At 42.7% G+C, this 17,385-nt stretch overlaps 1 protein-coding gene across 6 annotated transcripts in view; it reads right to left on the reverse strand.

Annotated features, from left to right (window-relative positions):
- NCKAP5 (NCK associated protein 5) overlaps positions 1–17,385 on the reverse strand; it is an 845,077-nt gene that overhangs the window by 188,433 nt on the left and 639,259 nt on the right. For all 6 annotated transcript variants that reach the window (XM_070731175.1, XM_070731183.1, XM_070731191.1 and 3 more), the window contains one exon: positions 13,319–13,438. In XM_070731175.1, coding sequence (XP_070587276.1) covers positions 13,319–13,438 — 120 coding nt within the window. The remainder of the gene's footprint in view (positions 1–13,318; positions 13,439–17,385) is intronic.

Here is a 17,385-nt window from a genome sequence, read left to right on the forward strand (position 1 = left end):
CAAATGTTTCTTTCCAGCCCTAACCAGGTGCTAACGATGTTTCCAGCTCTTACTGGCTTGCAAGCTCTTTCATTGTTACCCTCTCCGAATAAGTTTTTTTTAAGCCCTAACCAGGAGATAAATTAATGTGCTAAAGTTGACCAGACTAAGGATGCAGCCAGATGAATATCTGATAGGCAGATTATTTTCCCTATTTTCCTCCCCCAAAACTAGGGTGTGTCTTATACTCCAGTGCATCTTATACTCCAAAAAATATGGTAGCAATGTGTTGAGAATCAATAAATATGAGCAAATGTTGAATTCATAAAATTTTAAGAAGTATATAATAATACCATTTTAACTTTAAGGAAGCATGAGGAACAAATGTACACCAATAAATACTACATTGGGTAAACATATGCATTTCATCATTTACAATTTTGAAATAATCTTCATTTCTTTACAAATTTGATGAAACTTTACTGACCTCTGTTTACAGGTCATACAAATTTATATCTAAGAACGCAGGTTTTTATACATATTTGGTTGTGCTCTAAAAATCTTACTTTATTTGGGATATTCCTCTGGAAAAAGCTTTACTTGCCACTGGTTTTATTTAACTGTTTAAAAACCGTATGAAACAATAGTATATTAAATATGTATTAGTAAGAATAGAGTGGCCATTAACAACTAAGTTACAAAAGATAATAGACTTCTATTGATTTCTCAACAGAGAAATGGTATTAAAAATAATTGGTTTATTATTTATTTATTTATTTATTCATTCATTATTCATTCATTCATTTATTCATTTATTTATTTTATTCGATTTTTTAATGATACATTAGTTCAGTTTTGGCTAGGGAAATTTGATTGTATATGTTAAACATTGGGCCTCATTTATAACTTAGCTAACAGATAGATTCCATTATGCTACTATTTTGTAATCAAACTTCATATTGTTATGTCGTTCTCCTATAAAATTAAGAAAAATTGTGCTGATTTAATTAGCATATGTTGGGTACCTTGATTGTGTGTCTTGATTTTGTGTTATCAATGTTATGCTACTGTAACAGGTATTTTTTTAAAAAGATGTCTCAATGAATAATGAACATTTTATAGTTAAGAGACTTTCTTAGGAATGTAGAAATATTCTAGGCCAGTGATGGTGAACCTATGGTATGGGTGCCACAGGTGGCACGCGGAGCTATATCTGCTGGCACGTGAGCTGCTGCCGTAGCTCAGCTCCAGTGTGCATGTGTGTGCCAACCAGCTGATTTTTGGCTCACACAGAGGCTCTGGGAGGGCGTTTTTGGCTTTTAGAGAGTCTCCAGAGGAATGGGGGAGGGCGTTTTTACCCTGCCCTAGCTCCAGGGAAGCCTTTGGATCCCAGGGAGGGCAAAACACTAGTCTACTGGGCACCACCAGAAGTTGGGAAACAGGCCGTTTCTGGTCTCCAGAGGGCCTCCAGGGGGCAGGGAAAGCTGTTTTCACCCTCCCCAGGCTTTGACTTATGGGTGTGGGCACTCGCGCATGCATGATACCGTGCGCACACGCTCTTTCGGCACCCGAGGGGGGAAAAGGTTTGCCATCACTGTTCTAGGCCATAGTAACTTTCACAGAATATATTAGTTAAAATCCACGCTTTCTCTAGTTTTTCCCCCTAGGCAGAATTCAAAATCATGTTAATGATTTCCATGTAACATTGGTCTTTTGTACAAGATTATTTCAAAGAATCTTGTCCCTATCCTCAGTTTTAATATCACTTAAACAGAATTTCTGCTGGTCCAGTCAACCCACTGGATAATCCATATCCAAGTTGATTGGAGGCCAGACCTTGCTCTCTTTGCCAAAGGTGATCATAATTGATCAGTAAAGCCATTTCTAACTTAACAGCTTGGCCCATAAGCAGAATTTCCATTTACTGACACTAATTTCAGACAACCAGTTGTATTGGTGTTATCTGTTTTCATTCTAAGTTTTGCTATTTTACCGTGTTTCCCTTGTCTTATATTTTTTTGAATCCTGAAATAAGCGCTTGGCCTTATTGCCATGCACACAAAAGCCCGATTGGGCTTATTACCAGGGGATGTCTTATTTTGTAGAAAACACTGTATTATATTTTTCTTATTTTATCCATATTGAGAATTATCTGGAGGTCTAGATTAGGATGAAGAGGGGGTCTAGCTGCCTTCAGCACTCCTTTGCAGTTACAAACTAATCCAGATAAAATCCTGTTCTAGAGCCTTTGGATGCAAATCAGAATCAATACAGGACTATATCAATGCAAAACTAGCTTCATATGAGGGAACTTCTTTTGTTCATAGCATTCTCTCTGTCTTGCTTTAGAAAGCTATACAAAAATCTTATTTAAATAACAGAACAACAGAGTTAGAAGAGACCCTGGTGGTCTTCTAGTCCAACCCCCTGATTATAAAAAGCCCTATATCATTTCAAAGAAATTATTATCTAATCTCTTCTTTAAAACCTCCAGTGATGGAGCCTCCACAACTTCTGAAGGCAAGTAGTTCCAAGGATAAACTCTTCTAACTGTCAGGAAATTTCTCCTTATTTCTAGATTTGTTGTCTTCCTTGATGAGTTTCCGTCCATTGCTTCTCATCCTGCTTTCAGGTATTTTGGACAATATGCTGACTCCCTCTTCTTTGTGGCAGCCCCTCAAATATTGGAACACTGCTATAGTGTTACCTCTACTCCTGTCAATATTTGATTACACTTTGTTTCTTTTTGTGCTAGTTAATTACTGTTAGATTCCTTTTTCTTTTACTTGTTTCTGATTTGTTTTAGAAGTCACTAGTAGGGACAACATCTCCCCTTTAAGCCTTTTCCTTCAATTTTTTTCCCTGAACCACCAAACAAGAATCCATTTGTATTATCTTGTACTGCATATGCTGTATTTTCTGTGCTTTATAAATACTGAGCGGTTATGGTGTCTGTTAGCTATTGCTGTTATTCATCTGGAGTCAATTACTACGTACATACATCACTTCTAAAATTGAGCACAAATAAACTAAATGAGCAAATATAATAACACAATATAAACACAATAAAAAGATGTAAAAACAGCTGTCCATTTCAGTAGAACCAAGGCAGCATTAAAAAGGACCATTAAGTAGACAGACTGCCAGAAATACTGTGCCAGATACCAACACTCCACCATCAACATTACAAACAGTTGCAGTTCCCTGAGGAGAGAATTTTATGTGTCTTCTATCCAGATATCACTAAGTTAGCTAACCCAAATATGTTTCAGTCCAGATTTTTCACTCATCACTCAAATAGAGGAATGAGGGCAGATGAAAAACAAGGAAAGAAAGGGCAAACACAAAATTAACCCAGTTTCTCACAGTTATGACAAAACAGAACATACACCTCCAGGTGGTCAAATCCATAGAATAAATCGAAAAGAAGTTTTATTTGAAGATATTTTTTTTTAAATCAACCCAAGAGAATGTCAAACGGCAAATGGGTAAAGGATCTTGGGACTCTGTCCATTTGCAGGATAATTCTCCAAATTTGGCAGGATGAGAAAGCAACAACACAGACTAAAAATGAACCAGGTCTGGCCAGGAGAGATTAAAAAAACACCTAGCACATTCTTACAGGCCAATGCCTCCTTCCTTCCTTCCTTCCTTCCTTCATTCATTCATCCCTTCCTCCTTCCCTCCCTTTCCATTCCATTCCTTTCCTTTCCTTTCTCTCCCTCTCTTTCTTTCTTCTCATGTTTCATATACAGTGGTCCCTCGATTTTCGCGGGTTCGAACTTGGCGAAACAGCTATACCACCGTTTTCCAAAAATATTAATTAAAAAATATTTTGCTGTTTTTTCCCCTATACCACGGTTTTTCCCGCCCGATGACGTCATACGTCATCGCCAAACTGCGGCAAGAATTATATTCGCGCAAAATTGGAAAGGGGAGAATATCCCCAAAGAGGAAGAAGTCATTACAAAAATATTAGACTGCGCGGAAATGGATATGATGACAAGACGCTTAAATGACCAAGAAGAAACAAAATTTTATGAAACATGGAACAAAGTCTATATATGGATAGACAAGAAAAAAATAAAAGAAAATTAAAGTCAAAATATGTAAAGAAGCAAATATATATGTAATGGTTGAGATTTACCTTTTTTAAAGAATGGTATTAGAATTAGTTTACATATACAATAGTAATTAGATGAGAAGAATAATTGATTTTATCCTAGTTTAAATTACTTGTTATTAGTTTTTTTTATTATTAGCTATTTTTTATGTATTAGTATTCAAATATGTATTCAATTATGTATTCTTTTTTCTATATCTGCATTTATACTTTTGAGTGGGGAGGATACCTCCCCAAACTATATGTTTAATGTTTGTAAGTTTGTGCGTCCTTTTATGAAAATTAATAAAAAGATTTATAAATATATATATATATATGTCATCGCCAAACTTTCGTCTGCCTTTAATAAATATTTTTTTTTAATAAACTTTAATAAATAAACATGGTGAGTAATAATCTAAATGGTTGCTAAGGGAATGAGAAATTGCAGTTTAGGGGTTTAAAGTGTTAAGGGAAGGCTTGTGATACTGTTCATAGCCAAAAATAGTGTATTTACTTCCGCATCTCTACTTCGCGGAAATTCGACTTTCGCGGGCGGTCTCGGAACGCATCCCCTGTGAAAATCGAGGGAACACTGTAATTGCTATTATCCAAAATTGAGAAAGAATTCCAGAAGCAATGTTCTGCAGTATCTTCCCTAATGCATTTCATTTTTTTTTACTATCTTCCAATATTGTATGGTGCTTTTATTTTCCTACAGAGGTATCTTGAAAATTATTTCCATGTTTTCAGATAGAATTGTGCAAGGAAGCAGATTTATGATGTGCTTGGATTAATACACGTCTATCACTCTCATTCTAAAATCAATGGCTTCCATGAGTTTGCACTATAACATTTAAAAAGTTTGCATAAATCCAAACCTAGTCCCTCCAATTAGAGAAGTATGGAATGAGACCTTTCTGCTTTCACTGTGAGATCATTGCATATATGCACAGGCAATTGGTGCATCTTATTCTGTTTGGTGACACATACATGCAGTTGAAATATGGGATATGTAAAAAAAGTTCCATTAACTTTGTGTCATGTCCTAAATGAACATCCACATTGCTGCTTTCCCTGAAAACATCACTACATCAGTGGTGGCAGTGGACATTTCTGAGTTAGATTCTGAACTTCCAGCCATTAGTTTGGGACAATAAGCATAATCTCATTTCCAACTTATCCAATATTTAAAATACTTTAGATACTGAGAAAGGGACACAACTGCAGATCCTGCTGTGTCAGAAGAACCGTTGTACCTACCTGAACGGTCTTCTCAGTGCACTGGAAGGAGAGTCCAACATGGGTATTACTCCAATCCTATTGGTAGAGACTGAGTTAAAATTTACATATTAATTAAGCACCGCCCCCTCTGCTCTCCCCATGAGCCAGTTTTAAAAACGAAGAACCATAGTAAGAGGATAACCAAGTTTTATTGTAACAACCAAACTGACTAACTGCCCACTCCGGCGTCCCTGCACCCATAGCTGTACCGGGTGGGTTTGGACTCTCCTTCCTGTGCACTGAGAAGACCGTTCAGGTAGGTACAACGGTTCTTCTCCATTGCATCTGGAAGGAGAGTCCAACATGGGATATACCAGAGATTTACGGCCCATGGGAGGGAGAAGGTCTTGTCAGGGACGTTGGAGAAACACAAACACGTTGTAAAACACGTCTCCCAAAAGCCGCCTCTGCTGAGGCGAAGGAGTCCAACTTATAGTGTCGTATGAAGGTCGATGGTGCCGACCATGTTGCAGCCCTGCAGATGTCATCTATGGACGCCTGGGTAGCCCAGGCCGCTGAAGTCGCCGCACTCCTCGTTGAGTGCGCAGTCACTCCTGTTGGCACCGGATGGTTACGAGCCCTGTATGCCTCCGCAATACAGTCCCTGATCCAACGACTAATGGAAACCGATGAAACTCCAAGTCCCTCTTTGTCTGATGCAAATGAAACGAACAGCTTTTCCGTCTTTCGAAAGGTTTCTGTGCGTCTAATGTAAATCTTGACCGCACGGCGTACATCGATTTTGTGCCACCTCAATTCCGACGGGTGGCTGCCGTGGGTGCAAAAATCTGGCAGAATCAATTCCTGTTTCCTATGAAACTCTGAGTTCACCTTCGGTACAAAGGAAGGGTCCAACCTCAGCACCACCCGGTCTGGATAAAAGATACAAAGGTCAGGGCGCACTGACAAGGCAGCTAGCTCTGACACTCTCCGGGCGGAGGTAATAGCCACTAGAAAGGCTGTCTTAATTGACAGTAGTCGTAAAGGTATAGATCTCAAGGGTTCAAATGGTGGTTTTGTTAAGGCCCTGAGCACCAACGGAAGGTCCCATGATGGAAACCTCCGAACCGGTGGAGAGTGTTGATTCGATGCTCCCCGTAGAAAATCCTTCACCCAGGGATGGTAAGCCAAGGAACGAACTCCCTCCACTCGTATCATGGTTGCAAGGGCCGCCACATGTCGCTTTAGCGTGTTGGGCGCTAGCCCTTTGTCAAGACCGGTTTGTAAAAACTCCAGAACTGTGATGACCGAAGCCTGTCCAGCAGTGATGTTTTGTCTGTTGCAAAAACTGCAAAAGGCCGCCCATGTCGTCTGGTAAATCCGAGAAGTAGATGGACGCCTTGCAGCTTGCATAGTGTCTATGACCTTCTCAGGTATCTTCAATCCCCGTAGCCTGACCCGTTCAAGTGCCAAACGGTCAGTTGGAGCCACTGGGGATCTGGGTGATGAAGTTCCCCCTGACTGAGGGATATCAAGTGGTCCGGAATCCTCCAAGGTGTCGACACCGACAGTGCCATCAAGTCGGAGAACCACGGTCGTCGGGGCCAGTGTGGAGCCACTAGTAACAACTCCGCTTTCTCCCGCAGGAGTTTCTCCACTACTCGTGGTATAAGGTTTGTTGGTGGAAATGCATAGAGTAGGCCCGGCGGCCAGGGCGTTCGAAGGGCGTTGACCTCCTCCGCCCCTGGCTGTGGGAACCGCGTGTAGAATCTTGGAAGCTGGGTGTTCTGTGAGCTGGCGAAAAGATCCACCAGCGGAAGGCCAAACCGTCTCGTTGCCTGATGAAAGAGTGCCGGGTCCAGCCTCCACTCTGACTGATCCAAGGTGGACCGGCTCAGCCAGTCCGCTTGTGTATTGCTGATCCCTGCGATGTGTTCCGCTGTTAGGGACCTCAGATGCTGTTCGGCCCAACGGAATAGTGCCTTTGTCTCCTCCATGAGACGCTGCGACCTTGTACCCCCTTGGTGGTTCAAGTGGGCTCTGGTCGCCACATTGTCCGTGAGCACCAACACGTGCTGCTGATGAACCAGAGGTGCAAATGTCTGAAGCGCTAAGAACACTGCTCTTAGTTCCAGAAAGTTTATGTTGACCGAAGTGAGGTCCTCCTCCGTCCACAGTCCCTGAGCCATGTGAGCTCCAATGTGGGCGCCCCATCCGGTAAGACTGGCATCGGTGGTCAGGATGACTTGATCCCTTATCTGGAAGGGAGATCCTCTGCTGATTGCGGTGGATGTCCACCATTTCAAGGATTCCCTGACCCTCTGGGGCAAGTATACCTGTCTGTGACAATGGCTCACCTTGGACCTTTGAGCCGGAAGCAGGAACCACTGCAGTGTTCTGATATGGAACCTAGCCCAGGGGACAATGCCAATGGCTGACACTAATGTTCCCAGTATCTTTGATAGCAGTGACAGTGGAACTGGTCCCCGCTGAATACTGGAGATCAAGTGTCTGATGTTGTCTTGCCTCTCTTGTGAGAGTGACACCGTGCCCTCCTGAGTGTCTATAATCGCTCCTAGGTGTAGAAGTCTGGTAGTAGGTAACAGTTGGCTTTTTTTCACATTGACTGTGAAGCCATGGAGTTCCAGCGTATGAATTGTCTCGTTGAGATCTTTCTCTGCTGCTAGCTTGGACCTGGACAAAATGATTATATCGTCCAGGTAGGCCATGAGTCTGATGGATCTTGCTCTTAAGCTGGCAGTCAATACGTCCAGGAGTTTCGTAAACGTTCTGGGGGCCGATGACAGGCCGAACGGCATGGCTCTGTATTGGTAATGTCTTCCGTCGGTATAAAATCGGAGAAACCTGCGATGTTCCGGATGAATGGGAACATGCAAGTATGCCTCCTTGAGGTCTATGGATGTTAAAATGTCCTGTGTCCGGATGGAGGCGAGAATGGTCTTCAGCGAGTGCATCCTGAACCTCCTGTACCTTATGAAGAGGTTCAGTTGCTTCAGGTTGAGGATCAACCTGCAACCTCCTGATGCCTTGGGAACGATGAAAATCATGGAATAGAACCCTTTTCTTTCCTCCTGCTGCGGAACTAGTTCTATGGCTTGGATGTCTAGCAGGTGCAAAATCTCCCTGCGCAATTGTAGTCTCTTTTGAAAGTCCTTTATTACTGGGCAGCGTATAAAACGGCTGGGAGGTGGTAGAAAAAATTCTAGCCTGAGTCCCTGTGTAACTGTGGCCAGAGCCCATCTGTCGGAGGAAGTCGCCTGCCAGACCTCACCGAAGCTTTGCAGGTTTCCCCCTATGGGCTGATGGCCGTCTAAGTCATCTCGTGCGCTTAAACCCTCTCTGGGAATTGCCACGAAAGGGCCGTCTGGACTGCTGATAGCCCCTCGGTCTGTCCTGAAAGGAGCTTCGGTCGCTCCTATAGGGCTGCTGATTGTACTGCCCCTGGGAAAAGGGGCGTTGGTTCTGATTGGGTCCCGTAGCAGAGTCCCAGCGAAAGGACTGACGCCTTGAATAAGGTGTGAACCTTCTGTCTGGTCGTCGGTTAGCTCTAGGAAGGACCTTCCTCTTGTCCTTGTCCTCCACTAGGACCTTTTCCAACAAGTCCCCGAAGAGTGTGGAGCCCTGGAAGGGACCGGAGGCCAGGCGCCACTTAGACTTAAGATCTGCCTGCCAGTTTCTCAACCACAAGAGGCGGCGTGACGATAGTGTGGTTGCCATGCTTCGTGCGGAAAATTTGGCCGCGTGTAGGGTGGCGTCCGCTGAAAAATCTGTCGCCGCCAACAACTTACTTAAGTCCTGACGGAGGCGACCATCCTCAGGCCCCAGGCGAGATTGCATCTCCTTGATCCACATTAGTGATGCTCGATTGATGAACGAGGCAGATGCCGCCGACCTGAACCCCCAGCCAGACATCTGGTGCGCTTTACGCAGCAATGTCTCTGCTTTCCTCTCCTCCGGTCTCAGGCATTCCCCGGTTTCGGAGGGAACCAATGCGCTGGAAACAAGCGTGACCACCGGTTGGTCGATTGGGGGGAATTCGAGCAACTTTTCCACCTCCTCGTCGAAGGTATAGAATCGCCTCTCAAGGTTGGAAGGCCCTTGTGCGGCTGCCGGTTGCTGCCAAGGCCTCTTTAAGCCCTTCACGAAAATGCCTGAAGCAGGAAAATGGTCGGACTCGGGTTGAGGCTCCTCGAGCAGTGAGGCCGAAGTCTGCTCCGGCTCAGCGGTCTCTGTTGTCTTAGCTGAGCCAGGAAGGTTCATTACCTGCTTGGCTTTGTATAGCAGGGTTCTGAAGAGTGCCGGTTTAAACAGACCTACTGTGGGTGTCTGTTCCGGGGCCGTCTCGTCCTCGGAAAGGCCATGCTCCGGTTCACTGTCCTCAAACTGATCCTGCTCTTCTAACAGGGACCCCAAACCCGAGGGGGGCGGTGCCGACCAAGAACCTGTCGCTTGTTGTCTTCCATATTGGTGAGCCCCAGGAGCCATGCCCTGTGAGTATGCGTTGACAATAAAGTCCTGTAAGTCTGGGGGCAAATTCTGCCACGCCCCAGGCTGGGATCGCAAGCCCGCTGCTGTAGGGGTGAAAGTGGCTGCTGGCCCCTGGGAGCTTCTTCCCGCCTGTCCTGCAGATTCAGGCCTAGCCCAGGATGTGCTGGGCGAGGGCATGGCTTGGGGCAGGGGCAGGAACTGCCTGTCTGGTGACCAGTCTCCCTCTGCTGCAACCCCTGTAGGCCCAAAGGTCATTAGGGGTGACCTGGGTTCAGATCTCTGGGTCTCTGAGCTGGGGGGAGCCCCGCTGGGGAAGCTTGTAATGCAGCTTCCAGCTTTTTTTCTAGCGCCTTGATGCGCTTCTCAGCCTCCTTAATGGAGGAAGAAGAGGCAGATGAATGTGATTTAGCCTTCTCCTTGGGCTTCCCCTTTGTCTTATCCTTAGAGGGGGCAGGAGAACTTGGAAGCTCTTTGGCTTGGTGCTCCTCCATTGTACTCACAAATAGTTGGTCACAATCACAGGCTTTGTTGCTTCTGACCTCCGGTGGCTTAGATTCTCGCCAACCTCGTCAGTATTGCCCCGAAAAATGGCGCCCGCGGCCTCCCTGGACCTGCGCCTGCGCACTAGGGCTTCCCAGCCCGTTCGCGCTCAGTTTTGCCGCCCAGCCAGCTGTTTGGCGCTCAAAGACGCCTCGCCGTTCCGGTCGCTCCCAACATGGCGGCGCCCAGCCTCCACGGCTCGCCGGGCTGATTGCAAGTCCCGCTCTTGCTGGGGGCCGTTTCGCCGCTTCCAGGCTCTCCGGGGGGTTCCCGACCTCCCCGCTGCAATTCACGCCGCATCGCGGCGGTTTCGGCGGCTGCGGCTTCGGCGGCGGCTTCCTCAACGCTCGCCGGGCTGACTTCCCCGTCAGCTGTGAGGCGCTCGTCTCCCGCTGCGCGCGAGTCGCCCTCAAGCCTCCCAGTGGGGGGGGCGGACCCCCCCACCTTCGGCTGACAGCCCCGGTATGGCCTCGGAGGCCAGGGACCCCCAGGCTGGGTGCTCCTCTATGGGGTGCTCCCACTGGGGGAAGGCAAGACCCCTAAGGAGAGTCGTTGGGGGTGGTGCCCGCTGAGGGCAGAGACCCCGGACCGTCTGATCCTCTTCAAGCTTCACATCTGAAAGACAAGAGAAAAAAGGATTAAAACGGTACAAACAAACAGTTTATTTTCACACATTTCCTAGATATCTTAATCTAGCCCAAAACTCAGCATGTCTCTACTCTGTGACTGAGTTTTTAAAACTGGCTCATGGGGAGAGCAGAGGGGGCGGTGCTTAATTAATATGTAAATTTTAACTCAGTCTCTACCAATAGGATTGGAGTAATACCCATGTTGGACTCTCCTTCCAGATGCAATGGAGAATTGGTAGCTCATACAGAAAATTATTTGTCAATGAATATTCTCTCCTGATGGTTATGGAGAGAAGGGCTGAGCCAAACCACAGAGAACTCAATGATTCCCCCTTTCCCTCCCCACAACTACTTACTGAAGCCAACCAGTAGTAGAACCACTGCAACATAGAATCCCTCTCCTCCTCATTCCTTTCATTGGCTCAGAAGGATTCCCTTGTTGATGGTACTAAATGCAGACAAGGGAACCCGCAGGACCAGGAGAGATACATTCCCCTCTTCTGGTCCCAACACTAACCTTTTATTCATTTTATGCACAAAGGGAGATCCAGCTACAAGGCTATCATTGTGGGATGTTGATGACTTTTGCTTATTTTAAACTGTGCAGATATGATATTTAGAAGGCAATGAAAGCCCTTCCTTTTCTTCATATAACTTTCTATCATATGAATGAACCCATTCATATGGAAAACATAGAGCTACATCCAAGAATGGTTTTGTGTTACCACAAAGCACTTCTGTTTGTCTAAGTCAGTGATTTTCAACCTTTTTTGAGCCGCGGCACATTTTTTACATTTACGAAACCCTGGGACACATTGAGCCGGGGGGGGGGGGGGCTAAAAAAGTTTGGACAAAAAAATTATCTCTCTTTCTCTTCCTCCCCTTCACTCTATTTCTTTCTCCCTCCCTCTTTCTCTCCCTTCCTCCCTCTATGTCTTTCTCTCTCCTTCCCTCCCTCTCTTTCTCTCTCTCTTGCTTTCTTTCTCTCTCTCTCTCTTTCTCTTCTTCTCTTTCTCTCTCTCTCTTGTTCTCTTTCTCTCTTGCTCGCTCTTTCTCTCTCTTGCTTTCTCTCCCTCTTGCCTTCTTTCCCTCTGAGCTTCGCGGCACACCTGACCATGTCTCACGGCACACTAGTGTGCCGCGGCACACTGGTTGAAAAACACTGGTCTAAGTCATGACATCGTTCATTTTTCTTATGTCTTCTAACTTCTACATCCCTTTGCTTCACAGCATGTTTTTCTGTGGAAATCTCCCCTACCTAACCTTTGGAAAACTTGCAATGAAAAAGGAAAATCAGAGTTCAAGAAAAACTTGTCAGGACAGAAGTTAGATGAGGAAAGGTTACCACAGGATATAACTCACCTACACAAGATTTCAGATAAATCATCTATTTGTCTGGAAATTTAGACTTTAATCCATTTACATTATGAGATTACATGATGGAAGCATTTTGCCCCCCGGAAGATTGTTATTTTGCTTCTTTATTACAGCAAAGTGTCTAATTTTTTTCAGCAAGCAACATTTCACACAGTAATGCATTTTCATCTCTCTCTTTGTGTATACATTGTTCCCTCGATTTTCGCGGGGGATGCGTTCCGAGACTGCCCGCGAAAGTCGTATTTCCACGAAGTAGAGATGCAGAAGTAAATACACTATTTTTGGCTATGAACAGTATCACAAGCCTTCCCTTAACACTTTAAACCCCTAAATTACAATTTCCCATTCCCTTAGCAACCATTTAGATTATTATTCACCATATTTATTTATTAAAGTTTATTTAAAAAAATGTTTTTTAAAGGCAGACGAAAGTTTGGCAATGACATATGACGTCATCGGGCGGGAAAAACCGTGGTATAGGGGAAAAAACCACGACGTATTTGTTAATTAATATTTTTGAAAAACCGTGGTATAGACGTTTCGCGAAGTTCGAACCCGCGAAAATCAAGGGAACACTGTACAGGTAACCCTTGCTTAGCAACCACAACAGGGACATCTGTCGTTAAGAATTGGTCACTAAGGAAAACTGTGCTTAGGACCTACTTTCAGCTTTCCTTTGTTTTATAGTCTGGGTTTGTTGTAAAGTTAATTTTTAATCATCATCATAACACTAAACCAAGTTAGACATTAAACATGAAAGTCCTAGGCGAGAGCTATCTGGATTCTCCATTTCAAAATGCAATATACAGCAGCTTTCAAATGCTATGTTCTTATAACTTACTGTATGTATAAAACTTCATTAGTGGCTTTACCACTAACTATCCATTCTTAGGCTATTTCAATCAGGATAAAAGTATAATATATATGAATGCAAACATTTATTTAAAAATAAGTTTACCTGAAACAGTATGCTAGACGTTGGTTTCACTCTTTGTTGAAATAGCACATTTAGTGTTTGGTTTTGTTGTTCCAGGTCAAAAACTCTTGTTTTCAACTTTAAGCATTCCTCTCTCAAATCCTAGAACAAGAAAGAACATAGCATAAGTAATAATAAGGTAACATCTGAGCCCAAAAATTATGACAATACTGGAATATACTTGATATGTGTATATATACACATATATACAAACATACATTTGTATAGACAAATCTACGAAAACAATCTACGAAAACAAACATACATATGTATACACAAATATGTATGTATGTATGTATGTATACATACACAAGTATGTATGTATGTATGTATGTATGTATGTATGTATGTATGTATGAATGTATGTATGGTTTTAGCACTAGTATGCCTTAACAATGTTTAAAAGGTAACTTTCTGAAACAGATAAAAGTTTTAAACTTGCACTTAAGGAGTTAATAGTCTTTCTTTACTCACTACTTTACTTACTTCTGTCTTTACATTACATCTATCTTATAACTAATCCCAGTTATGATAATAACAACAGAGTTGGAAGGGACCTTGGAGGTCTTCTAGTCCAACCCCCTGCTTAGGTAGGAAACCCTACACTACTTCAAACAGATGGTTATCCAACATCTTCTTAAAAACTTCCAGTGTTGGAACATTCACAACTTCTGGAGGCAAGCTGTTCCACTGATGAAATGTTTCTATCTTTCTAATAGGAAATTTCTCTTTAGTTCTAAGTTATTTCTCTCCTTGTTTAGTTTCCACCCATTGCTTCTTGATCTACCTTCAGGTGCTTTAGAGAATAGCCTGACTCCTTCTTCTTTGTGGCAACCCCTAAGATATTGGAACACTGCTATCATGTCTCCTCTGGTCCTTCTTTTCATTAAACTAGCCATGCCCAGTTCCTGCAACCATTCTTCATACGTTATTCAAGGATATTTTTTCCAGGGAAAGTATAAAACTATTTTGATGATTTCATTACATTTATAGACACAAGAATAAATACAATACAATATAAATTATTATATGCTAAATTATTACTTCCTCATAAGGAACAGTGACCTAGAAGTATTCTTATATAGTGTTGACTGTTAGAGAAAGACAAGCAAAGTAAGTTTATATTTCATCCGAAGTAAAATGGGAAAAGCAAAGCAACGGCAGGTGAAAAGAAGATAAAAGCAACACTGAGCAGAGGTAGCTATATTTGACAGGAGAATATTATACAGTTTCTCTTAACCTCTGCGTTATAAATCAACCAGCACTGGCATCATATCTATCCCTTCTCCATTGATGCCTCCCTGTGAAACTTTAAATCTTCAGTGAGGAATATTAGTTCTCTTAATATTCTAATGAAATCTGAAAAATTATGGTCCACAAAAGCCAGCTATTGTGAAGATATACAAGCAAGTCAATGAATCATGCTCCCCTCATCCCTCCCTCCCCCACCTCTGATGTGGGCCAGGACAATATAGGACACAGTCTATGGGAATAATTTATGTTTCCCATGGACGTGGGTTCTTTTAATGTATCTGGGAAACCTGTAGTGGGATGAGATGGAGTAAAAGGGATAGAACATTTGGAGTCACACAGATTATTATTATTTCAACAATACAACACAGCAAATGAGATAACTATGCTGGATTTTGTATTTCATCACCAGTCGGGCACTTCCCAAGCACCTAGGACTGTGTGATGTAGTGGCAAATTATCTGTGCCGATCCCAGTAAAGTGGCCTTTTGCAATTGACAGATGGAGATTTTGTCAATTCTGATGGTTTTTAAATTATTATTATTATTATTATTATTATTATTATTAATTATTATTATTATTATGTCAATACAACACAGCGAACGAAATCACTGCTGGATTTCGTATTTCATCACCAGTCGAGTGCTTCCCAAGCACCTAGGACTGCGTGATGTAGCGGCGAATTATGTTTGCCAATCCCAGTAAAGCGGCCTTTTGCAATTGACACATAGAGATTTTGTCAATTCCTATGGTTTTCAAATGTCCGCTGAGATCCTTTGGCACTGCGCCCAGCGTGCCAAGTACCACTGGGACCACTTTCACTAGCTTATGCCAGAGTCGTTGCAGCTCGATTTTTAGATTTTCATATTTCACTAATTTCTCTAGCTGCTTCTCCTCAATTCTGCTGCCTCCTGGGATTCTGATGTCGTTGATCCATGCTTTCTTTTTCTCCACAATCAGGATGTCTGGTGTGTTATGCTTCAGAATTCGGTCAGTCTGAAGTCGGAGGTCCCACAGTAGTTTTGCTTGCTCATTTTCGACCACTTTTTCGGGCTTATGATCCCACCAGTTCTTTGCCACTGGTATATGGTAGTTCTGGCACAAGTTCCAGTGGATCATCTGTGCCACAGCATCGTGTCTATGCATGTAGTCAGTCTGTGTGATCTTTTTGCAGCAGCTGAGTATGTGATCAATTGTTTTATCTGTTTCTTTACAGAATCTGCACTTTGGATCGTCTGTTGATTTTTCAATTCTGGCTTTGACAGCATTTGTTCTAATGGCCTGTTCTTGTGCTGCCAGTATTAGTCCTTCTGTCTCCTTTTTTGAGTGTTCCACTTGTAAGCCATGACCAGGTATTTTCTTTATCCACTTTGACTTTAATCTTCTACAAGAACAGGCCATGCAATGCTTGGTTCCGCCAACTGTCCATACGACCTTGAGTTACAGTTTTTCTGTACTGGTCCTTAGTTTGCTTCACCTTGAGAAGCTTCTTATTGTTGGCCTCCATCAACACTGACTCTTTGCTCTCCTTCACATAATCAGCTAATGCATGCTTCCACTTCTTCCACTTGCAAAAGTCCTCTGCCACACATTTTCCTTGGTAAATACAGCCTGTCAACGTCGCTGTGGGGGTGTAGTGCTTGAGGGATCGTCATTAATTTTCTGGTTTTCCTGTCCAAGTTGTCCAGCTCTGCTTGACTCCAGTTCACTATGCCAGCTGTGTATCTAATGACAGGTATGGCCCATGTATTTATAGCCTTGATAGTGTTGCCACCATTCAAAAATTTTCTGGTCCTCTGGATGTACTCTTTGCTGATCACAGTTTTCACATGACCATGCTTCTTCTTGTTCTTCTTCTTGTTGTTCTTCTTCTTGTTCTTCTTCTTCTACTTATTATTATTATTATTATTATTATTTCTATTCAATCTGTTTCTTTCTGAATTCTTTGAAGTGAGTCTGAAGGATCTTTTTTATCATCTTTGCTAGACATCTAAGAAAGTTAAGAGTTATTAGGATCAAATAAGTATTCTAATTGAATACTTATTAAAGTAAACTTTTTGATCGATGCTTGATTCTGTCCAATCAACACACACTGTAACTCTAGGATTTAACTCTCTGACCATAGATATGATCGCTATATTTTATTTTCAAGAATGGGTATCTTTAAGCATGTAGATAATACATTCTTGTAAATGTATTATCTACATGTACAAGAAACAGACTCAGCTAAAGAGGAAGAGTCAATGGGAGAATTCCTTTATTTTTGTAAGAAAAATTGTGTGTGTTTCTTTGTGAGACAAAGAAAGGGAGAGGGAGACACAGCTTACCACTCGGTGTCTGAATGGACATATTCACAGAATTGTCTTACTATACTAGAGAAATGGCTTGCTATTGCTTCTTTTTTGGATATTTTCACACTTCCCCCTCTATTCCACAATCATGGGATTTACAAGTGTAAATCTTTTAACCAGAAGCCAACCTGATCTAATCTTGCTTAGTTTTTTTTAACAGCTAATATCACTGGGCATTGCCACTTAGCTTATGTAGAACACTTTAAATCATTGTCAAGCATCAGCAACAAGGACAAGCAAATAAATACATGTCTATATGTTGTTACTCTATATATGGCATGTAAATGTCTTAAACTTGAGTACAAATACCTTGCTTATCTTTCTATAATTTATTTTTGGAAGCATTCATGACCGAAAAGAACAATGTTTAGCTCTGTCTCTGTGTGTTCATTAACAACATTAACAAGATATTAAAACCCAGTGGAAGCTACAGACTAGAATGTGGAA

Source organism: Erythrolamprus reginae, chromosome 1, assembly GCF_031021105.1.
Source record: "Erythrolamprus reginae isolate rEryReg1 chromosome 1, rEryReg1.hap1, whole genome shotgun sequence".
Classification (NCBI taxonomy): domain Eukaryota; kingdom Metazoa; phylum Chordata; class Lepidosauria; order Squamata; family Dipsadidae; genus Erythrolamprus; species Erythrolamprus reginae.